The sequence below is a fragment of the Trachurus japonicus genome, unplaced genomic scaffold, assembly GCF_045865225.1.
Source record: "Trachurus japonicus isolate A0001 unplaced genomic scaffold, Traja_1.0 AP029792.1".
NCBI lineage: Eukaryota > Metazoa > Chordata > Actinopteri > Carangiformes > Carangidae > Trachurus > Trachurus japonicus.
The window spans coordinates 1-25,610 of record NW_028219925.1 but is presented as its reverse complement, the minus strand read 5'-3'; the positions used below and the strand labels follow the sequence as shown (position 1 = coordinate 25,610).

Below are 25,610 nucleotides of genomic sequence, written 5' to 3'. Positions count from 1 at the left end.
CACCGTGTCCCTGGTCGACTGCCTCAGGAAGTGGATCACAACCGGTCTCAGGGACTGATCCATATTCTGCATTATCTGTGCCAGTTGCCTGTGCAGCCATTCCCTCTAATTCCTCATTTCAACACCGAGCCCATCTGAAATGATCTTCTGAACACTATCAGACAGAGTCCCGTCAGTACCAAAGGTCTGCTTTGGTTCAGAGCCTCCATGTGTTGATCCTTCCTCCCCCTGTCACTCAGCAGCTGCTCCCACGGCATCAATAATCAATAGTCTGGTCACTTTAGGTGTGTGTGTGTGTGTGTGTGTGTATTCTGTCCTCAGTGTGTGTGTGTGTCTGTACACACATCGACGGATAGCGAACAAGAGAAACTCAGAGACTGGAGTAACGTTGAATGGTCTTTACTGATGTCTTCATTCTTCATTCTTAATTTAGTAAAACTGAAATTATACAAAAGGATAATTACTAATGACTGGATTGTTACTAAAATAACATAATATATTCACAGACATGATCGTGCAGATAGCTGTAAGTCCACTGTTGATTTAGCATTAGCAACATTTACGGAAATAAACTAAACATTTATGTAACATATCCAAATGCACTACATGAATACCTATGTAACAACAGAATTAACTGAAAATGTGAACACAACTCACGAGTGATAATTTTCCTAGGCACAAACAGCAGCACAGTGTCATGTGACTAAATTTACCTATCAGAACAAAGGCTGGAATTAAACATGAACCAATGAGCTTCTCTTCAACACCAGTAGGGGAAGAAAAAGCAATACGACTACAGTCAATTTATTTAACAATAATTTTTTTTAGACAATAATTCCATAAAACACACACACACACACACACACACACACACACACACACACACACACACACACACACACACACACACACACACACACACACACACACACACACACACACTTACTTAAGATGACCCCTCCCCCAAATACAAAGAAAGAAAATCACTTAACTAAACAAGTCATAAATCAGGGTTTAATTAATTAACCCCTATTTTCTTACAAAACCAAACTAATAAAAAAAGAAAGAAAACTATCAAATATCCCACAGCAAAGAAACAAACAAACAAAATCAAGGAGAATCTCAAGAGTACCTTGCTGCAGTCAATATGGCCGACACGAGCGGCGCCATACATCCAATCCATACCGGAAGTCTCAAGCGGAAGTTAGTTAAACACCGCTCCGAGGCGAGCTACAACAATAAAAGCACGTACGTTTCAATCCATACCGGAAGTCTCAAGCGTAAGTTAGTTAAACACCGCTCCGAGGCGAGCTACAACAATAAAAGCACGTACGTTTCAATCCATACCGGAAGTCTCAAGCGGAAGTTAGTTAAACACCGCTCCGAGGCGAGCTACAACAATAAAAGCACGTACGTTTACACATAATTATGGATTCTTTTTGCAGTTACATGTTTATCGTAACGGTATAATTGACTAGGTAATTAACTTTGCAAGTTTATAGGCTACTGTAAAACTCAGAAGTTAGAAGTCCACTAATCACTAAATATAATGTTAACTTTTCATGGATTAATAACTTCTTCTATAACTTCTAACGTTCAACGTTAACATAAAAATATGGTTGTGTGGTGGGTTCACTCACGCACACTCTCTCTAGCTCCCAATAGGACTGAATAATATAAATATTGAATAGACTGAATTCTCATTAAATAAACCTAGGATTAATAAAATGAGAATTTACAATATCAAATTAATTGACCACTTTCAAATTAGTCAGTAGTTGCAACATGCACACCACACAGTCATACTTTGACATTAATATTTTAATTATTGGGGAGGTAGAAAAATAGAAGACACAAATAATTGGTGGTACCAGACATTATGCACTGATCATGATCCTTCCTGTCAGGTAAGATGTGACCGAGGAGATAAAGGCCAGTTTGGGGAACTGTGCTGTCTTAAGGAGGCTCAGATTTCTTGACATCTGTAGTACAATCAGTCTGTGATAGCAAGTGTGTTCTTTTATGCTGCAGTCTGCTGGGGAGTAGGGATCTTCAGGGATGAGTAGGAGCATCATGGACAACATGATGGCCCTGGACATGTGTTCCTGCAACAGAGCAGGCATTTCCTGGGTCTACAAATGTATTCATCATCAGGTTTAGCTATCAAATGAATGCAATAATTACATTTTCCCATTTTCAGTCCTCTGTTAATCTTTCTGGAATCAAACAAAACACAATATTGCACTTTCATACTGGCAATAATAACTTGACTTGAGTTATTTTTTGTAAACAATGCCTTTATTACAAAACAGAACAAACAAACAGAACAAACAGGGGTCGCCAGGCCATCCTGCTTTGTTGGGGGCACAGTATCTGGTGGTGGTGGGGCTTAAAACAGGCTCCCACTGGCCAACACAACCTCAGCCTTCAGCCTGGTGAGGCCTTCCTCCACGAGGATTCTGATCAAAATCTGAAAAATAGTAACATGATCCAATCATACAGTAACCTTATGATGCTGTAAAGAGTGTTCTCTTTGTTTTTATGCTTTCCAAAGGAATAAAATTGAACACCCAATAATTTCCTCACAATTCCCATGCAAGCTCGATTGACATTCTTACCTCTGGGAGCATAACATCAAAGACAAAATCGAGGAGGTGGATATCCCCTTTTTTTATCTGTTCCCCCACGCCCGTGACCTCCTCAATGACTCGAAGGACCTCAAAGATCTATTAAAAACAAAAACACAAAGTAAACAAATTAACCGTTGTTACCTCTGAACACACATACATGAGCTAAGCTAAGCTATTTGAATTTGAATTTGAATTTTTATTTTTGCACAAGTTCAAAGAATACAACATAAAACATGGTAGATAACAATAAGACAGTGCAGGGAGAGGCAAAAAGCCACAAAGGGCTTATTTTTAAGCCTCCACCTTATATTACAGTTTAATGTGAAAAAACACAAAATAACATGAAGCAAAAAAATTAATTAAAAAAAATAGAATAATGACTGACAACAATAAAAGCTAAGCTAAGCTAAGCTAATAGCTCGGACAAGAAAAAACAACCTTCACGAGACGTGTCACTCAGTTATTCCACGCATCGCATTTGTAAAAAGCACGAATTACATCCTAAAGATAATACCACACTCGTGGAATGGTAATTAAAAAACTATTTTTCTTACCGTTCGTTGAACCGCTCTGTCTACACGAAAGATGGTGGATTTTATGGACTTCTTCCTTCTTCTACACTTTTGGTGCATTACCGCCACCTTCTGTCCTGGAGTGTGAACCAGACTGCACGAAGAACTAACTTCCGCTTGGGACTTCCGGTATGGATTGGATGTATGGCGCCGCCCGTGTCCGCCATATTGACTGCAGTTGAGTCCCTCTCGAGAATCTTGAGCTTATCAAAACTGATAAGCCAAAGTTAACATGCAGAGCAAACAAAACGTTAAACTCATATAATATATAATCACTAACTAACCAAACCCAAACCAACATGCAAAGCAACCCCAAAAACGTCAAAGAAAACAAAATAATCAAACCCACAAAAACATGCAAAGCAAAGCAAATGTTAAGCAAAGGAAACAGTCATGTTGCCACTAAAAATCAGTCCATACACATTTCAGAAATGCACACTAATACCGTGCAAGGTGAAGACGGTGACAGTACCGTTAGGGTACAGGATTGATACAGCCACGATGCACCCAACAGCCACACAAAACAGTTGATAGCAAAACAGCAGCCGGCCTACAGCAGCGTGAGACGGGGGTGTGTCAGTGCGGGCAGAGACGACCGCATACCTGTTAACCCAGTCATAAAACAAACATATTAGGGACTGATCAATCAGTATTAGCTTGGCATCATCACGTCTACATACTGTCAGATGTCGAATGAGCATCACAAAGGCGAGGAAGAGAAGCGATTGGTGCCACAGCGGCACATTTACTAATGTGGCCGAACAGCTGATCTTGGTCACAGCTGATTACCCCCTCCGTCTGCTGCAGCACACGGGATAGCTACAGGGAGGAACCTCCAAGGAAAGGGCTCTCGGTGCACAACCACCCACTTTTAAAGACAGTGCCCCCAGTGTAGATAGGCTGAGACAGCTGAGATGACTGCACTAATTCAGGCAGAGTGTGGCTACAGTCCCATACTGCCACACAGGCAAAAATCATAAAGAACAAGTTCTTATTTGCAATGATGGCCTGACAAAGAGCACAAGCTTCTTAAAGGGAGGGGGTCAACCTTTGAGCCAGTTCAGTCCTGAATCAGAGAGTTGTAGTCAGTGTTTAGTCCAACAGGTATTGATCAGATATTGATTGTATATTGACAGACTGATCTGAGGTCAGCAGCTGCTGATGAATCTGTGCTGACATGTGGATGATGTGTAGAAGGCCATGATGAAGATCCACGACACATCTGATCAATCATCAATCATTCAATCTTCTTCTTTTGTTCTTTATTCAGATTGTGGAACTGCAGTTTGTCAGAGATCAGCTGTTCTTCTCTGGTCTCAGCTCTGAAGTCCAACCCCTCCCACCTGAGACACCTGGACCTGAGCTGGAACAAGAACCTGCAGGATTCAGATGTGAAGTATTTGAGGGGTTTTCTGGAGAGTCCAGACTGTAGACTGGAGACTCTGAGGTCAGTTCACTGACTGTTACTGTTGTAGATCTGAGATTTTTGATCCACAACTGAACCTGATTGATCTTCACTCAGAACTTGAATCATTGACTTTGATGTCATGAATGAAGGACGTTTGAAATAGTTGTCTCATGTTTCCACTTGTTCTTCTCTCACACTGACAATGATTCTTTGTGTGTGTGTGTGTGTGTGTGCGTGCATGCGTGCATGTTCGTGCGCGTGTGTGTGTGGAACTGACTGTCAAATTGTTATTGCCATGTTTGTCGCTACAGGACTACAGATGGAAATTAGCGGGTCCGCTAAATCTGGTGCAGCCATCTTTTTATTGTCTCAATAACTAATGTCACTGCACACTGTCCTTTTTAAATAAATAAATAAATTGTACAGTCCACATAGACTGATGTGATGTTGTGTTCACTGACTTAAGAGTTTTGGAAATGTAAAAAAGTTTCAGAGACGGTGACGTAGCTAACTTGGTCATGCAGATGGGGCGAGACCTTGTAATGACCCTAATGTGCTATACAAATGTAGTCTAGTACATTATTATTATTATTATTATTATTACTACTATTTTGACACTGTACAGAGTCAAAGATACTAGTTTACATGGTAAACAATGCTATTTCACTATAGTCAGTGAAAAAGGAAAAAGGTCATGCACATCCGAAATGCAGCCAGTTGCTGGGTAGTCAAAGTCAAACAAGGCAGAAACAGAACTTGCAACACTGTCTTCTCCGAAAGTAGAATTATTTTGGACAATGCAAACCCGATCCTGTATAACACTTTCACACTCTGAGAAAAACATTTTTCCGGCACATGTATGTTCTGCACATATTACAACTTGCAATAAACTTATGAAACGTGTTTTCCTCCTCACCACTACCACTGTCATCATTGTCATCGTGAACGCTAATGTTAGCATGAGCAACATGTATCCCTCTTACATTGCTAGTAGAAGGGCAAGTGTGCAGCTGGGCAGATATCGAGGGCTGAGTTGACTAACTGAGTTCATCATCCTTTGTTTCTCCTTCATCTTTTGCCATTCCGACTTGTTTTTCCCCATTTTAGCAATAGCCTACTACCACTACTAGCAGCATTGTCTGCAAACGTCCCAACTTCGATCAAATCAAATGTACAGTTGCCTAGGCAACCTGCGAATCAGACAGTGATATTGACAGGGGCAGTATATGGCCCGTTTTCAAAATAAAAGCATAGTCTGCCTCTGTGTCTGTGAGCGTTTTACTGCCTGTAGGCCTGTGTGACTGTGTCTTGCTTTATATGTCGGCACTAGGAATTTCAAGTCCACAGTAGCCTAGTGCAGAAATATGACAGAGCATGATGGCACCCGTGAGAGAGTGAGTGAGTGCGCTGTCTGCTGTCAGGGATGGCGCTGACCCCCCACCCCCCGGCTACGCTACAGTTCAGAGACTCTGTAAAAAACAAACAAACTCTTCTTCTTTTATTCTTTATTCAGATTGGATGGCTGCAGTTTGTCAGAGATCAGCTGTTCTTCTCTGGTCTCAGCTCTGAAGTCCAACCCCTCCCACCTGAGACACCTGGACCTGAGCAGAAACGACCTGCAGGATTCAGGAGTGAAGGATCTGAGTGGTTTTCTGGAGAGTCCAGACTGGAGACTGGAGACTCTGAGGTCAGTTCACTGACTGTTACTGTTGTAGATCTTAGATTTTACACATAAAACACAAGAACACACTTACACAATTCACCAAATCACTACGACACTGACACATGTCGTCTTCACCAGAAACATTTAGTCATAAAAACACTGACAGCTGATGGAGTTACACAATACACAAACTGAAGCACTTTACATGTGTCAGCTCTTTTACAACACACACTTCACTGTGTTGATCGTTAATCCCTTAATTAACATTAGTTAGTATATTATTAAGCATTACTATATAAACTAATGTGTTAATTAATGCTAAGTAATGCATACATAACTATAACTTATTACATTATTCAACTTTTAATTTATTAATTTACTTTGAGTAGTAAACATTAATTAACTGCTTACTATTAGGCTACATTAATTAATGTTTCCTAACCCTAAGTAATACATAATAATGATTGTTAATATATCTGTAAACAGTAAGTTAGTACATTATTAATGCTTAATAATGTACTAACTAATGTTAATTATGGAACCCTTATTGTAAAGTGTTCCCTTTGTTTCTTTTTTGAAACGTTCAGAACAAAAAGTGAACGACCCATCTCAGAGCAGCTTTACAGAGTGAACACTTTATGAAACAAAAAGACAGGAAGTCACAGAATTTCTGCTGTAAAAACTTTATTTACAGAGAAACAGGACAATCTGGATCATAGCTGCTGTTCACTTTTTTGTAATTAGCAAATGTACTAATACGGAAATTTGGCTGTTGGTCTGATGATGTGAAGGTGACTCTGTTTAAAGCTTATTGCATTCCGCTGTACACTGCACATCTGTGGTCAAATTACAAAAAAACGAGCTTTCGGAAATTACAAGTGGCATATAGTGACTCTTTGAGAATATTGTTAAAATGGCCCAGATGGACCAACGTCACCGAAATGTTTGTGACTGCCCGAGTCAACACTCTTCAGTCTGTCTTAGAAATATCATATAAGTTAATTTGTCATCTGAACAACTCAGAAAATCAGATTGTGATGGAACTGACAAACGTTGCATTTAGTGCCACATGTTACACATCACTGCTCTGGAAACACTGGTATAAGTGTATTTTAATAAGGGACTGCTAGACTACCCCGTATGTCGTTGTTGTTGTCATTGTGGGCGTTGTTGTTGTCTTGTTGTTGTTATTGTTGATGTTGCTGTCATTGTTGTTGGTATTGTCGCTGTTTGTATTGTTCTTCTCCTGCCTTGTCTTGTCTTGTAACTGGACCCAGAGTCTGTATCAATAAATTATTGATCTGTCTGTCTGTCTGTCTGTCTGTCTGTCTGTCTGTCTGTCTGTCTGTCTGTCTGTCTGTCTGTCTGTCTGTCTGTCTGTCTGTCTGTCTGTCTGTCTGTCTGTCTGTCTGTCTGTCTGTCTGTCTTTTATTTTTTATTCAGATTGGACCACTGCAGTTTGTCAGAGACCAGCTGTTCTTCTCTGGTCTCAGCTCTGAAGCCCAACCCCTCCGACCTGAGAGAACTGGATCTGAGCTCCAACAACCTGCAAGATTCAGGAGTGAAGGATCTGAGTGGTTTTCTGGAGAGTCCAGAGTGTAGACTGGAGACTCTGAGGTCAGTTCACTGACTGTTACTGTTGTAGATCTCAGATCTTTGATCCACAACTGAACCTGATTGATCTTCACTCAGAACGTGAATCATTGACTTTGATGTCATGAATGAAGGACGTTTGAAGTAGTTGTTGTGTCATGTTTCCACTTGTTCTTGTTCTTCCACTTCTTCTCTCACATGACTCTTCATTTCACTCTATGTCATCAATAATCTGGTCACTTCAGGTGTGTGTGTGTGTGTGTGTGTGTGTGTGTGTGTGTGTGTGTGTGTGTGTGTGTGTGTGTGTGTGTGTGTGTGTGTGTGTGTGTGTGTGTTAATTGTACAGTCCACACAGACTGATGTGATGTTGTGTTCACTGACTTTAGAGTTTTCATGTGAAAAAAGGTTCAGAGACACTGTAAAAAATAAACTCTTCTTCTTTTATTCTTTATTCAGATTGGGCAGTTGCAGTTTGTCAGAGATCAGCTGTTCTTCTCTGGTCTCAGCTCTGAAGTCCAACCCCTCCCACCTGAGAGAACTGGACCTGAGCTGGAACAACAAGCTACAGGATTCAGACCTGAAGGATCTTCGTGCTCTTGTGGAGAGTCCAGACTGTAGACTGGAGACTCTGAGGTCAGTAGAGGGATGGATCAGTCCATGCTGCTCTCATCTCTGTTGTCGTTCTCAGTGTAGATTATGTTGGCAGGTACTGTAGATATCCAGGAATGAGGCACCAATGACCTTTCTTCCTGCACTGCAGGGTTTTTCAGTCGGAGGTGGTTCAGTTTCTAAACCACACAGTGATGCAGCAGGTCAGAGTGTTCTCAGTGTCTCCTCAGTAGAAGGAACAATATGGTGTTGTTGGTCCAGGAGAGGTCCCCTGTTACGTGGACATAACGTTACACATCTGGTTTCATTAGTGACAGGTACATTAGACGTGGTATTCTTAGCTAGCTTCCTGTTACTGATGTTATCAATGAGTTTAAAATGTTGCTTTTACTAGTCAGCTAACTGCTAGCACTGCTGTAGTGTATCATGACACTGCTAGCATGTGATAATGGGCCAGTGGCTGAGGCTGTTATGTTTTATTGTGGACACTCAAGTTGACAATAACTAGTAGGCAGAGGTTGGTGTAGTAGCTATAAATTTTACTCAAGTAAGAGTATTTTTACTGTAAAATACTATTCCATCCATCCATCTTCTTCCGCTTTTCTGGGTCTGGGTCGCAGGGGCAGCAGTCTGAGCAGGGACGCCCAGAATTCCCTCTCACCAGACACTTCCTCCAGCTCTTCAGGGAGGATCCCAAGGCGTTCCCGGGCCAGCCGAATGACATAGTCATTCCAGCAAGTCCTGGGTCTTCCTCTGGGCCTCCTCCCAGTGGGACCTGCCCAGAACACCTCCCTAGAGAAGCATCCAGGAGTCATCGGGCCACCTCAGCTGGCTCCTCTCGATGTGGCGGGCAGGTCGCTCCCTTAGAGATAGGGTGAGGAGCTCTGTCACCTAGGGAGGTGTTCCAGGCATGTCCCACCGGGAGGAGGCCCAGAAGAAGACCCAGGCCCCCTGTGGAGGAAACTCATTCCAGCCGCTTATATCTGAGATCTTGTTCTTTCAGTCATAACCCCGAGTCATGACCCTACTGTAGGTGAGGGTAGTAGAAGTAAGTAAAAGTAAAACATAGCCATCCAAATATTTCCTTGACTAAGAGTAAGAAAGTAAAAAACTACTCAAGTAACTACTAATTTATTGGTTTAATAATCAGAGCGTTAAAGCAACCACATGTAGTTTGTAAAATAATGTTTTTAACTGACTGAAGTCGTAGAAAAATGGTTAATAGTGTGGCAAGGTGAAGAGGGCCCGGGCGGGGATTGAACCCACACCTCCCGGGTAATAGTCATGCGCACTTGCCAGTCACCCAAAGGGACATCCCCTTGGCCAAGTAGCCAGGGCGCATGATCACTTGGAGGCATAGGAACCGTCAACTGTCACAATAGGATGAATGGTGCTGCCACTGCAGCCTGAGTGGGGTCATGCTGGCTGAAATGGCACTATGTAACTTTCCTGTGCGGGTAGTTACACTGTGGTCCTGATACACCGCAGCTCAGCTGAGCTCCAGAGGCCCAGTTCAAGCCCAGTCTCCCTGCTCCTCTCACCCACACGAGTGCCTTGTGCTGGGCTGCATGGACGACCAACCTCCCCTCCAGAACTCACGAAGGGGAGGCTGGCTGGCCAGCTCTGGAGCTTCGCTTGGCACCGGCAACACACCTACACTTACTTACTTATATTTTACTTTATTACTATACTGGTAATGATGACAGCAACGTACTGGTACCAACGACGGCAATGCTGTTGGCAACAGCAACATCACCAGTACCAGCAACAAATTCAGGTAGGCTACTGTGTGTGTATATGGATATTCTCATTCATCCAGGTCATCGTTCTTTTCTGGGCAAATTGAATCGTAGGCAACTGGACTTGTATTTGTCTGGGAGGACGTTTTGCCCTTTATCCAAGGGGCTTCAAAAGTTCATCAATTAGCAGCTAGGCTACATGTTACAATGTTGAACTGTTCTTATACAAAGTGTAGCCAAACACCAGGCTGAGCAGAGGCTCTTCTGACCACTGTGGAGCTGCAGTTCAACCGGCTGGAGAGCCGTTGTTACAGCTGATCATACCGTATCTATGTCCCAGTACGTTGTCCTCTGATCTTCCTTCATGGGACCGCACTGTGTAACTGGGACATCCTGTAAGTCCTCCTGTGTAACTTTTTGCTTTGAAATATGACTGAGGGCACGAGTGGAAGTCTGCACGTGTGTTAAGAAAAACACACGATAGTAATAGATATTGTTATCAGTTAGCGGTTAGTTTGCGAACGTGTTTGTCCTCGGAGGCCACCGTCACTTTGCCGATGGGAGGGGTGAGCGAGTGAGCGCTGCAATCTAGAATCTGAATGCTGGATGTCACGGTTTAACCCCAATACTTCATACTGAGGCTTAACAATGAAAAAACATACTAAATTAAGGCAAATTCAGCCACAAAAAACATCCCTAAACTCTGTGTGTGTGTGTGTGTGTGTGTGTGTGTGTGTGTGTGTGTGTGTGTGTGTGTGTGTGTGTGTGTGTGTGTGTGTGTGCCTGAGCCCAGGAAGCCGAGCGTCCTGGATCGTCTGGAGGAGAGAGAGAGGCTTTGATTAGCTACAAAACTAGTCTCAGGGTCACAAGAGAGCAGAAAACACAATAGTCTGGCTATCACAAGTTACTACCGGGACTAGACGGCACAATCTGGCACTGATTGCACGGCAGCGTCTCCTCTTGTCACCTCTGGTGCACTAATTGCAGATGCGTCTCTGGTGTGTCGCTGTGATTGTGACCGGACCACAACACTTTCTCCGTTATTAGCCCTCACACACAGAGAGAGAGAGAGAGAGAAGCGCGCATGCATGACAGCATGACAACAGCAGTGCACGGTAAAAGCGAAACTCATACGCCGCACGAACACGTGGAATGATCCGGTCGCGCAGCTAAGAAAGTAGCTGCAGCAGCACGGTGTTTAGGAAGTTAAGCAGTGTTGAGGACAGGAGAGCCTGAGGAGCCCACAGTTTTTCTGACCGTGTTGTGACTGCATTGAGATCGTGTTGAAGACGTGTTTGAAGTGTGAGTGGACAGGTAGCCTATCCAAGGGCGCAGGCCCGGCTCTAGCCATTTTGGTGCCCTAGGCGAGATTACTCCCAGGCGCCCCCCCCACCCGCCCACCCACCCACCCACCCAACAATGATCAATAATGATTATAATGATAACGTACATGTAGCAGTGTATCTGTATGCCCCCTCTGACCCCGAGATACACAACTTGCACAACAATCAGTAAAATTTCATTGAGTAAATCCTGGGTGAGGACATGAAAAAAATGAGTCTCTCTACAGTCATGAGAATAACCTGTTGTGATGCTTGAAATGGGTATAAGTCTTAGCTTCACAAAAGCAGTGGAATATACTGTATGAATAAAGGCTAATAGATACTGTAAGTGTGGAAAACAAGTTAAAATGAAATTTTGTTAAATTGCTTTGTGAGCATAAATGTTATCTGTCATTCTATTTTCACCAAATGTCTCAAATGTAAAATAAAAGAAGCTAAATATTGACTTAACATTACATTTCAAACTTCATGAGATGTGTGTAGCCCTAAATGAGAAATTAGCTTTTTCTCTCCAAACAAAATATCAACTAAACAGACAAAAAACACAACATTTACAATATTTAACCTATATAATGTACCCTCCATGTGTTGTCACTGTGCTGCTGTTTGAGAGGTAAAATAAATGGTTTGAGAGCTCAGCAGGTCTGTGTACAGAGCTGGAGCTGTGGCCCTGCTGTCTAAGCAGGCTGAAGTCTCAACTCTCTTCTTTTTTTCAATATCTTCCTCATCAAACGAGTCAAAACTTTCAGCCTCTGAAGCGCCTTCATCCTCCTCCAACCCAACCCCTCCTCACTGCTTCTCTCTCTCCTAACGATTCTGCGGGTTCGAAGCGCTTCCCAGTTGTTCTTTTGATTGACAGGTCGTCAAGGGCGGCGTAAAATGACCGAAATATAAACAAAAACATATCGAGACGGTCGCGCAAACAAGCTGGCATTTGCGCCGACTTTGAGGATTAATGCAACCAAGTATCCACACATCTAATTAAAAATGTGGCGTTTCTAACAAGAAAACGGCTTGAAAGCATTCCCACTGCGACTTAGTAAGTAATGTTGGAACATAGGCCTATTATATTATTACTTTTTAACAGGTATTGCTTTGCATTTAAATTAATGTGGGATTATTTTTTGTATTAAGAAATAATAGTACCAAGTCAACTAGTTATAAAAAATAGTGAAAGTTACACTTTTTTTTTGTGGCGCTGGCGCCCCCTGGATGGACGGCGCCCTTAGCATTTGCCTATACAGCCTATGCCACGGGCCGGCCCTGCAAGGGCGTCAGTTTACTTTGAAAAGTGGTGGGGACAATGACCATATGCAGTATGGTCTAGAGTAGGCTTGGGCGGTATTACGGTAATACCGTATACTGCAGGTATTTAAAAATAGCAACGGTATCAGTTTCAATACCGTCATGAAAAAATGCAATGCACTTATACAGGAGATAAGGATTAAATATTAAATAAAAGTAATTTAATGTCTAAGATTGATTATATGTCCAGTAGCACTTATGTGTGGTTGAATTTTCAGTTAGTTTAGTATGTTTTAGCCTACTTTTACACCCCACCCCCCCACCCCCTCTCCGCTCCCCTGTCGGACACGTTCCGCCATAGTCACGCTCACTCACACACACATGTCACACAGCCAGATCGCTCTGCACACAGTTTATTAACTTGATTAGTTTCAACAAGTTGGTCGGGTTTTACCGTTATGCCCGTTTATCACCAATAAACACAGTGGTGCGGGACTCTGACTGCAGCGGGGACTATCATGTCTCTGCTCCGTGACACTGTGAGACAGACCGCCGGTGAGCCTGTGGGACGGGTCCTGCTAATCGTTGGAAACAGCAGTGATACGTCTCCAAACCAGAAACGTCTGGAATAACAACGGAAAAAGTCGCTCTTGACAAGAAAAAAAAAAAAGAAAAAAGGGACCGGACCTGCCGTGTCGTGTAAAAAAAAAAAAAACTGACAGCGAGTGCGTGTCAAGACTTCCTGTATCTGGCCCTTCAAAATAAAAGCCCTATAGCCTTTCATATACAGTTCGGTCATATTGATTTTGACTTAATTTTGACAAGACAGGGCTCCAAATGTTTTTTTGTTTTTTTTTCTGCGACCAATCGACCAATGAGATTTTGGTCTGCTAATGTTTAGCCCTAGTATTCAGTTTCTGATTGGTGAAGACACAAGCGAATGCCACTTACGTCATCATTTTTAATTAGTCACGGTAATACCGTATACCGTGGTAAAATGTGGAGGAAGTTTGACGGTATCAAAATTTGGATACCGCCCAAGCCTAGTCTAGAGTATGCACTAGATGCGAGTGGAGTCGTGTTTCGTCCGGGCTGTGAGAACTACTTTACTGTAATCGAAGCTACATTGTTGCGAGTTGGCTCCGGCAGAAGCTCTGCGCCGTGCACACTGTTTCAGCTACCTATTTTGTCATAGTTTATCAACATTTTTTCGTCATTCTTCATTAGGATAATGTTAGGCTAAGTTAATTTTGTGGTGGGGACAAAATTGTTCTTGACAAAAAGTAGTGGGGACATGACATCCCCAGCGTAAATGACGCCTATGAGCCTATCGTTAAATGCCCGTGGAAAATATAGGCTTTTTAATTTTTGTACATTGGCGAATAAACCTGTGAAACCAACCATCTTGGAAGACACACTTTTTTCTTGGTTTGGACAACATGCGTCAACCATAAGCTCCGGTGGAACTTTGTTAGAAAACCTACACAGATTTATCCTCTTAATTTCTCTTTAGTCCAGGCAGCGTTTTCGGGATGCCAAGTAGCCTACTCATTTTAATGTAACAACTGCCGATGAGAACCGGTGTCAAAAAGGAAAAAAAAAAAAATTTTATCACAGACTTCATGATCGATTACCATGGCAATGAACAAAGCTTCGAAGCTTTGATTTTTTTGGGGTCAATTCTAATTACTACCCACCTCTGAGGATACATGTAGGTAAAGCCAGGTTCAGACTACATGATTTTTTGTCTTTCACGATGGTCACCGTGTCAGATTAAACGATCACAGTGGCATAAATTCTTTCCGTGTCTTGGTCAGGAGACTGGCAACACTACAAGTATCACCCCTACCAATCATCGTTCATGAATGATCACGACCCTGCGTGAGTTCATGGGCCGTCGGGGAGGCATCACAACAAACTGTCACTCATGAATACTGTAGCGCTGTGTGTGATAGCAGTCTTTTGCTCAGACAGGAAAAATAACAGGAAGAGAAAATGATGGTGGAGTCGTTCCTGGGTCTGGTGAAGAGGACAGTCTGACTGTCTGTTCTTCATAGAGAACGTGTTCACCTCAAAACCTTTCACTTATATTGCGCACATGAAGCACATGTTCACTGTGTGTAAACAATGCATCGATTGTAACATGCTAGACTTTCTGTCGGTTGGGAAATGTGCCAGAAATTGTGTCAAAATCATCCTGAAATCGTGTCGTCTGAACCCGGCTTAAAAGTCAAATACAGAATGATGTGCAGCACCTGGAATATCAGGACAGCACTGATCAGATGCTGAATTTCCTGTGGTTCCACCGGCTTTACTTTTCTAGATCTGATTGATTAAGAGCCATCTCCTGTATTTTCTTTGATCTGATCTTTTAAAATCCACCTGGTCCAGATCAGATCATTCAGATCATTAGTAAACATGGTGACACCATGGCAAGGCAAGGCAATTTTATTTGCAGAGGTGGGGACTTGGACTCGAGACTTGAGACTTGACTTGAGTCCCGATTTTGATGACTTAAGACTTGCTTGATCAAATCAAAAAAAGACTTGGACTCGCTTGGGACTTGATGCCAAAGACTTGAGACTCTACTTGGACTTGAGAGCAAAGACTTGAGACTCTACTTGGACTTGAGAGCAAAGACTTGAATTCAATTCAAGTCAAGTCAAGTGTGTGGGGGAACACGACAATCCTGAGTCACCGTCTCCGCAGAATGTGACGTGAAATTGAATGTAACCAATAAAGAAGCGAGCTGACTGCAGCACACATGCATAACAAACCAGTGTGGCTAATGGCTCCATGGCTACCAAAGACGGTTTAATAGAGTATCTTTGATGGCTACCATCAACAGAGTACGTCAGATCACGTTTGATCACACAAGATTTCTGGCGTGTTACTGTACGTCAATTTTAAATAGCTTTATTGGCATGAGAAGGCAGTGCTTATATTGACAAAGCATATCACAATAGAATATAAATAAAAATAAACAGATGAATAAGTGACAGAACATTAACAATAAAATATAAACAACTTAACAATTGAGGCGGGGTCATGATCTTTATGTATCATTAATTATAATCGATTTGTTTGGGACTCAAAAATATCTTAGGACTTGGTTGGGACTCGAAACAAAAATGTTAGGACTTGCTTGGGACTCGAAACAAAAATCTTAGGACTTGGACCTAACTTGGGACTTGAGACTCTACTTGGACTTGCAACATAGGGACTTTCTCCCACCTCTGTTTATTTGTATAGCCCATTTTTACAAACAGTTTGTCTCAAAGGGCTTTACATAGCATTGTAACAACATCATCTGTCCTTAGATCCTCACATTGACTGAGGAAAAACTCCATGGAAAACCCTTTTAACAGGGAAAAATCGGAGAAACCTCAGGGTGAGCAACAGAGGAGGGATCCCTCACCCAGGATGGACTGACGTGCAATAGATGTTGTTACAGACAAGACAGTTTCAGTTTATGTCACAGAATGTGCGAAATATGGAAATGTTAGCAGGAGTTGATGAAGGCAGCCTCTGGTGGGTGGGCGGTGGGCAGGGAGAGTTGGCCAGCTCAATGGGGGGACTGGGTGGCAGACTGGTCCATGGGAAGGGAGGGCAGGCCGGTCTAACAGCAGGGGAAAGGGTGGGAGGGGGGGCGATGCAGGCTGGTGGTAACCTAGTTGAACATGAGACTTAAAGCAGTGGTTGATCCCAAAGGTCACTGACTAACACATAGTTTGGTTTAATAAAACAAACTCAAACAAAACCTGATTACTTCCCTCTGATTCTGTTGTGTTTGTTCCTACAGGATCGGTAGGGGCAAGGTGATTGAAGTTCCCAGAGACAAAACCTGTGAGTACTGAACCTCTGTCTCCTCCTCATCAGTCTGGCTGTGAAATGAATCTGGGCTCATTTCACCTCCAATAGTTTTATGAATTCCATATTGGTTTTTAAAACTTTTTTTTTTGGCTTGAATACAATAAATGAAACAAAGGACAAATGACAGGGTCATCATAGGCAAGAAGTGATATTTCAATTTCGATGTATGAATCTTTCATATCAGAAACTTTCCTTTGAACTCATCAATTGTCTTTATTTTCACTGACTATTTCCTGTGGCAAGGCAATTTTATTTGTATAGCCCGTTTTTACAAACCAAAGTCTACCCAGTTGATGTTGGCTGCAGAGGGTTTGTGAGCAGATAAACAATGAGGCTCCTGAAGGATCTGAGGATCTGAGGTCAAGCTCTGCGGCAGGCCATCAACTCCCTTTCCAGTGCTGCAGAGCAATCAAGTCGCTGGCTCTGTAAAATGTCGAGGCTGCAAGGCAGCAGCAGTAGCAGCTGAGTAAGCAGGAGATCCAGTGCAAAGGGCAGCACACCTGGGATGCTAGGTGGTGCTGATGAGCCCTCTGGACTGGAGGTGTTGGAGGCTAGTCATCAAAACACCAATGAAGGAGGATGCCCACCTGACGACGTCTAAGAAGCCTGCAATCCCCTGCACCCACCGAAGACCCTCTCCTGCAACGCGTGGGTTGGAGCCCCCGTACCTATCAGCATGAAGAACAATATTGTCTCAAGGGATTGTAACACTTAGTCTTTGAACTATCTTTGAACTGAATAGAACTATTGACAGATAGCAGCATGAACCACATGGTCGGGTAGAGATTATTTCTGACATATGATAAAGAGAAGAATAGCAAACACTGACTTCTGAGATGTTATTTGTTTCTTCTCTTTCAACAGGTGCCTCAAAGCTGAAGGTTTTGGTGGATGACACAAAGCCAATGGCCTCTGAGGACAACTCAAAGCCGAAGGTCTCTGTTGACAATGCAGAGCTGAAGACTTCTGAGGATGACTCAAAGCTGAAGGTTTTTGAGGATGATTCAAAGCTGAAGATTTTTGGGGATGACACAAAGCCAAAGGTCTCCGAGGACAAAGAAGAGCTGAAGGAATCTGAGGATGAGTCCAAGCTGAAGACCTCTGAGGATGGCTCAAAGGTGAAGGTCTCAGAGGATGACTCAAAGCTGAAGAGGTTTGATGAAGACAGCTTGCTTAAGGACAACGCAGAGCTGAAGGTGAGAGAAAAACATTGTATCCTGATTTTCCAGACAGACTTAAGGACTCAACAGAGGGGGGAAATATTCAAAGAATATCTCCTGTGCTGGTAACAACAATGAGATCTTTAGTATAGAAACAAACTCATAGTTTATATAGTTCAGTGGTTTCAGTCGGCACTAGACGAGTTGCATAGTAATAATAGTAAGTATAATAGTAATGTGTGTCCAGTGCTAGACTATGCAGTAGGAGTATGGGGATCCAAACAATACCCTAAATGTAAGGTTGTGCAAAATAGAGCCATGCGGTATTTACTTGGCGTACATAAATTCACACCGACTCTAGCTGTGATGGGAGATATGGGCTGGGAACTCAATGAGGTACGGTGGAGTGTACATATGGTGCGTTTATGGAATAGGATACTAGGATTAAGTCGTAACAGGATTGCAAGAAAAAAATGTGACACTCTGACTAATGGGGCATGGGATAGGGAAATATAGTATATGACATCTTGCTGAGAGCTGGATATGAAGACCGTTATTATAACAAAGAGAAAGCGGAGATCAACGTATTAAAAGAAATCATTTTCCAACAAAGTAAAGATAGATGGTGTCGTGGGGTCATCCTAGTGTCCTTCCTCTGCCCCCAGATTTATTGTAGTCAGTACACAAATGTCTCCACTAACAGGATTGCTACAAGATTTTACTACAACTACTTCATAGACTACCTTACCACTTATTACAAGTTACACAGTAAATTTCCACCACAATGGGCATTAGATATTTGGGGTAAACCAAAACTGCGTACTTACTGTGAAATAAAACATGTATTTGGCCCAGAAAATTATGTTTTGTATAATTTATCTAAAAAGAAAAGATCCCTGTGTGCTCAATTGAGAGCTGGTATACTTCGTCTTCATATTGAGACAGGCAGATATGTTGGCACAGCAGAAGACGATAGAATTTGTCATTTACGTGTCATCTCCCGAACCCCATCCACACAGCACATCACTCCTGTCCTTAAACAGCTTCACTGGCTTCCAGTCCACCTCCGCATCGACTACAAGATCTTGCTCCTCACATTTAAGGCCCTCCATAACCTTGCACCTCCATACCTCACCGATCTCCTCCGCACCTACACACCTTCCCGCTCACTCAGGACCTCCTCTGCTTCACTCCTCTCCACCCCTTCTGCCCACTTAACCACAATGGGACTAAGATCTTTCAGTTGCACTGCCCCCTGGCTCTGGAACACACTCCCACAGCACATCCGAACTATAACTACACTGTCAACTTTCAAACCACATCTCAAAACTCACCTGTTCAGACTGGCCTACCCCCCCTAACACAATGTTCACTGTTGCTGTATTGTTGCTATTTTATTATTGTTGTTGTTGTTGTTGTTGTTGTTTTTATTGTTGTTTTATTGCTTGTCTCATTGTTTTACTATTTGTACTTTTAGGGCCGGATTTACTAAAGGTTTGCGTGTATTAAAACGTGTGCAAACGTGATTGCACGCGCTAACACATGTGGAACCTGATCTACTAACCGGACGCACCGAGGATTGCGTCCCTCACACGGGCAGAATAGCACGTGCGATCCATTTAGCGTGTTTGCCTTGATGCATATGTAAATATGGGCGTTTCAGCCATAACGTGCAGAATACTGGGAGGAGTAGATGCAAATCGATTTATTAAGCGCGTGCAATGTGATTTACCAAACCAGGAAGAGATTGCGGTGGCTGTTTTTGCGTCTTTATTCACCACGTCTGAAAACCATGTACTAACTGATACAACTTTGTGAAAACGTATGCGTTTATTGATTTGATACCTGTCAGAGCCTCATGATCTTACATCTCTGCATTTCCTCACGTCTGGGTAATTCTCTAACAGTTTTTCAGCCGTGTTAAAAGTCATTTACGCGCCGTTACGCACGGGGCACGTCTGTCCTGCAGTGCGCTCCTCTCCTCTCCTCTCCTCTCCTCTCCTCTCCTCTCACCTGGCTGCTCAGCTCCGTCTCTCAGTCCCGGTCCCGGACTGAGACACGTCACCGCTGCCTTCACCCGTGTTTGATCCCTCTGGTCAGTGGTCAGAGCGTTTAGATCCGTGTGTCCCACCTGAGCTCTCTATTAATTAATCCACTGGATCATGGGCGGCACACACATATTACAGGTGTGTGATTGTCGCTGCAGCTGCTGCCTGTTAGTCACTATATGACGAGTTGGGCCCTGTAGCGATTTGTGTTTATTTATCTAAACAGAGCGCGAGAGAGATGAACACACATGCTGTCATTGTATGCATCGGATCAAATGTCATTCTGTCCCTTCGTCCGTCCAGCTCTCTGTCCACTCTCTCCATGGCGGAAACGATTACCACGCGCAAAACCTTCATTTACATATTGCGGTTTGCACGTGTTTTCATTTAGCGGGTTACTCTTAGTAGATCACCTGTTTTGCGTGCACTAACCACACTCGCAATATTATAGCGTGCGCAAACAATATAGCGCCCGCTATCTGGGATCTTAGTAAATCCGGCCCTTAATTGTTTTTATTGTAAGGCGACCTTGAGAGTCTTGAAAGGCGCCTATAAATAAAATGCATTATTATTATTATTATTATTATTATTTATGTGACATCCAAGAGGTGGAGAATGAAATTCATTTTGTGTTCTACTGTCCATTCTATGATTCTGTAAGACAAAAATTGTTTAGTAAGGTAGATCCAAATAACGAAATTGTGTGATTAGACGATGCTGAAAAGCTAAAACATCTTTTTCAGTTGAATATATTTGCATTTTCTTTATTTCTCGAAAAGGCTTGGGCAATGAGACGAAGAGCGATATATAGTCATTTAATGTGTCTTGTAATCCCATATGGGAATGGGCCACAGTGGTGGCATGACACGAAAAAAAAAAAATTAATTCATTCAGTAATCTATTCTATCCATGTTCTTCCACTTATCCAAGATTCCTCAACTCCTTCACTTGGGGCAGCAACTCACCCCAAACCAGAGAGCAGCAGTGTTTTCTGGCTGAAAACCAAAGCCTCAGATTTGGAGGTCCTGATTCTCATCCCTGTTTTCCTCTTCTGGGCTAAGCCTTGAGATCCTTCCCATGAATATCATGAACAAGATTGGTGATAAGGGACAACTTTGGTTAAGTCCAACTTCCACTTCAAATAAGTTTAGCTTTCTTCTGAGAATACAGATCTCACTCTTTGGTTGTACATGGACCGAATGGCTTGTAGCAACAAGCGTGTTACCTCATAGTCCTGGAGGACCCCCCACAGAGTGTCCAGGAGCACATGGTTGTAAGCCTTCTCCAAGTCCTCAACACACTTGTAGACTAGCTGAACTCGAGGGGATGAAGGGAATACAGAAAACTCACTCTGTCCACTGTGCCTCAGGTCACTCAGGACTGTGGAACAAATCCATTGTCTTCGCTCAACACAATATATTTTTAAATTGTAGTAAACCAGCTTACACTGTTTCTCTCTGAATTGCAGCAGTCAAGCTTCAAACCTGAACTGGAAACTAAATCTACACAAGTCTCATACAGGTAAACGCAATAAACTCAGTCAACACAGTTTTTGCCAAAGTACCTTCCTCTTCCTTCACAGCTTCTACCGAGCCACAGCAGACGTGTCCCTGCAGCGTTGGTCTCATGGTCGACTGTGTGAGGGAACATCAGCTGGATCAGCTCTCAGTCAGCTGAGTCAGGAGGAACACAATGTTTTAGCCAATGTTGAACCTTTTTCATCTCAGGGTCTGAGGTGGTCACTCTGCCTTCTGTGTCCCACAGGTTCAGGTGTCCTGGTCCAGGCCAGTTCCAGTGTTCTTCAACTGGAATGGTGTTTGTTGTGGCTCAGGAGGCGGAGCTGCTCTACAGGACTGTCCAATGGGATGAGAGCCTCCTCCACTCAGTTGGCAAGATGGCTGCAGGACCGCTGTTCAACATCCAGTGTCCTGAGGATGCCGTCCATCAGCTCCACCTCCCACATTGTGAAGCAAAGGATGGTGAGCAAGTGATTGTGTTAGAACAATGGTGGAGAACTAATGATGGACCGTCCAATTTATGTGTACATTTATTACATGACTATAATGTAAAATCAGGGCACTATCCTTCACCAGCCTCCTGATTAATTTCCTGATGTTGACAACAGTGACTGAAATGATCACTGCTGTTGTAACGAGGTTGTTGTCTCTGTGTTTCCACAGCTCTGCTCTGTGACGGTCTGCTGTCTGTCGCCCACATCACTGATGATGGAATGAGCTTCATCGAGCCACTGGAGGTCACAGACACTCATGTGATCATCTCAGTCCCTCATCTTTCTGCCTTTGGCCTGCTTAGCTGGTTGTGGAACAACAAGGAATCAGTTCACAGTCAAATTCTGCTGTTCCAACAACCAAACTTCGCAGAACTGAAGCAAAGCCTCAATGTGCATCTGCTGCCTAATAACGTCCCCCTGGAAGAGGTAAGGCTACAGACTGAAGTGTTAGAGATTCACTCTGCTTCACTTTCCAAATTCATCACTAACAGACCTGATGTCGTGAACTAACACCCGTGTCTCAGTGTCTCCTTGACACCACTTCAGCAAGTCTTACACAATCATTCAAAGATCAGTGTGAGCTCAGAAAGGACTCTCTCTGTCCTGTAAGTCCAGCCCCGTAGAACCAATCTGTCTGTTAAGGCTCAGGCCCGACTCTAATGAAATGATCTGATTGTTCTTCAGGTGAAGGCAAAGCATGACGACTGTGTGTTCATCAAGATGCCTTCTGAAAGCACACTCGTCAAAAATAAAACTTACACAGTTCAATGTCCACATGCCGACATAGTCCAACCTGAGGTGAGTGTTTCAGACTAAATCTGACATGATTCCTCAAACTGCTGTCACTCACCTGGAGACACTGACGCTGCTTTTCAGAAAAAAGACTTTCACCCGAACTATGGACCAAATTACCATCCAACGTTTCAGATCATCTTACCTTCAAGCACTAAGATTACCAACGTAGAGGTCCAAGACGAAACCAAGACAGCTGTGTGGAAGTGTCAAGTCCCTCTGCCAGGTAAAAGTCTACATCCGCCTGATGTAAACCTGACTGATGAGTGGTGTCTTTGTTCTTATTGGGCCTCAGATCATCTTCTGTTTATTCTGTGGTCTATTATTGTTGACAAGGGAGAGTCAAACTATAGTGGGAAACCGTTCAGAGTAGGACCAAGGAGATTTATGAAGGAGCTGAAAGGACCTTCAATAAAATAAGGACTAAAAATATTTATGCTCAGTCCTCCATCAGGTCCTGAATCAGTCATATCTGTTCTCCTTCAGGTGTTGCTCAGAAACTTCACCTTTTTTTCTTCAAGTATAGTATAGTATCTAAGTAGGCCACCAGATTTAGATTCAAACCATGGCCAGCTGCAGTGAGGACTGTAACATCTGCCTGTGGGGCACCTACTACTGAGCTGTACGGTGCCCCACACTTCAGTTTCTCCAAGTTCCTGTTGATGTGTCTGTAACTTGTGAGTCTGTCACATGTCTTCGTCCCAGAGTCAAAGCTCGTCACCTTAAAATAGAGTAAATAAACTAGAGCTGAAAATGCTCAGAAGTGGTGTTGGATGGACTTTACATTTGTGTTTGGCTTGGTGTGATCACTGGTGACTTCTGGGTTACTGCTGTAAGGACTTTCTACAGAGACCTGAACTGAGACGAGTAAACTGGACGAGACAGATTGTTTTTCATGAGCGGTTCCACCCCTACACTTGTTATTGAATTTGCCTCACAAGCACAGATTTTTTATTTTTTTTTGAACACAAGTATCTTTCTTGTTCACCTTCCAGGTCCTCGTCCAGAACCAACTCCAAGTGTCTCCGCTCCTTCTCCAAGTGTCTCAGCTCCCACTCCAAGTGTCTCAGCTCCCACTCCAAGTGTCTCAGAGGAAGAGAGGCTGTGGTCTGCTCGGACTGAGTTCATTCAGCGAGTGTCTGAAGAGAATCTTAAATGTCTGCTGGATAAACTCCTGGACTGTAGGGTAGTAACTGACCCTGAAATGGAGTCTGTTGCTGCGATAGCAAACAGGGCAGACCAAGCTCGAAAGGTGATTGACACCGTACGAAAAAAAGGAGAAAAGGCTAGTTCAGCTCTGATCAGAGTTCTGTGCGACATTGATCCCTGGCTGTCAACACAGCTGAAGCTGAGCTAGAAACAGTCTGTCAGCTGTTTGTGTCTGATACCAGAAGAAACTAAACGTAATTTATCGGCTCCACTTACCACTGTCTCCTACAAGAGCTCCTCTTCGCTTTCCTTCGGCTTCATTTGAAACTTGAATGATAACTTGGTGCATCATGTTGACGTTAGATGGGATCATGGGAATGACACGAGGCCCCTTTAAGGAGGTTTCCTACGGGGATGTCATTGCAAATCGCCTGTTGTTGTCAGAGGTAGTAATGTGCTACATTTACTTGAGTAACTTTTTTGATATACTGTACTTATTAGAGTAGTTTTAAAGCAGCATACTTTTGTTGAGTATATTTGTGAAGAAGAAGCGGTGCTTTTATTACGTTACATTGAGCTTCATCCTGCCTGCTACTTACAGTATTCTTATGCATCCAGTGCGCGATCTGTTTGTTTTTGTTTTGATGAAGATACTTCCAACAGAGGCTCTATCACATGACTGTGGTTCACCAATAAAATGTAGCCGCTAGCGATGTTTGACTTCATTTCACCAAGCAGACAGAGCCAGGCAGCCACATTGACCACACCACGGTAAACACAGACGGCTACTCCACCTCAAGTGTGAAGAAACAGACTGTGGTTAGCAGATGTGTTCTGGCTGTGAACAGGATGACGTCAGCGCTGTTATGTCACGGATAATGACCGACGAGGTGAACACTGATAAGGAATTAATGGACGACGTAGAGACATGAACCTTCCGACGCGAAGTGTGACACACACACACACACAGAGAGACAGATAGATACACACACATACACAGTATATGGACAGTTCATAGACCTCTGTATGTAAATAAGTTGTGGCTGAATTTGCCTTAATTAAAGCTGCCCTGTGGAGTTTTGCTCATTACGAGCCATCAGCAGTGTTTTTTTTTCGAGTCGGCTATTGCAACAGTCAGTCTGTGCCGTTCGATGACGTTGGAACCCCCCCTTTCCCTCCCTCCCTCCCCGAACGGTAAGTGCAGGTAACCATGCAACCAGGTTACTGGTGAAGTAGGAAGAGAAAAAAAAGTTGTGGTCATTCAGCTTTGGCATTTATTTAGGGGTGTGACCTTATACATGTGTAAACGTTTACACGGAATGAAACTGTAAACGTTAGGCAATACGTTGCATTATTATTAGTTATAGCTACTTCAAAAATAAAGGACGGTGGAGCGAGCCAAGCTGTAGCCCAGGACAGGTACTGAAGTGTAGGAGAGGAGGGAGAGACTGGGCTCTGCGGGGCTCTTGCAACTTGCGGCGGATCAGAGAGGGTGCCCCCCCCCCGCGGCCCGAATTGACAGGGGGTCTGGGTCTCCTGGTACCTGACTGCGCGTTCAACGGTCCGCGGAGGTCAGCGAGAGAGGGGGGGGGGTACGGTGGTCGACTCTGAACGCGATCACAGGTGGGATCTCTTCCAGTTTTACGGTGCGGTGCGTGTCGGGGGTGAGGCAGGCGGGACGAATCCGCCGTCGGGTATCCTCCGCTCAGGTGGCTGCAGTTAAACTGTCAGTGCTTCCACCGGCTGCATATCAGACTAGACAAAAATAAGATAAC

General features: G+C 43.4%; 1 protein-coding gene across 1 annotated transcript in view; it reads left to right on the top strand.

Annotated features, from left to right (window-relative positions):
- Window positions 1-24,942, top strand: part of LOC146960953 (uncharacterized) — a gene marked incomplete at its 5' end in the record, with an annotated part of 76,442 nt that extends 51,500 nt beyond the window's left edge. Inside the window, 12 exons of the mRNA XM_085771908.1 lie at window positions 4,473-4,649; window positions 6,124-6,297; window positions 7,717-7,890; window positions 8,323-8,499; window positions 16,605-16,648; window positions 17,540-17,871; window positions 21,352-21,404; window positions 21,648-21,862; window positions 22,064-22,320; window positions 22,579-22,692; window positions 22,771-22,912; window positions 23,682-24,942. Of these exons, the coding sequence (XP_085628034.1) occupies window positions 4,473-4,649; window positions 6,124-6,297; window positions 7,717-7,890; window positions 8,323-8,499; window positions 16,605-16,648; window positions 17,540-17,871; window positions 21,352-21,404; window positions 21,648-21,862; window positions 22,064-22,320; window positions 22,579-22,692; window positions 22,771-22,912; window positions 23,682-24,043 (2,221 nt within the window). The remainder of the gene's footprint in view (window positions 1-4,472; window positions 4,650-6,123; window positions 6,298-7,716; window positions 7,891-8,322; window positions 8,500-16,604; window positions 16,649-17,539; window positions 17,872-21,351; window positions 21,405-21,647; window positions 21,863-22,063; window positions 22,321-22,578; window positions 22,693-22,770; window positions 22,913-23,681) is intronic.
- Between the last annotated feature and the right edge of the window lie 668 nt (window positions 24,943-25,610).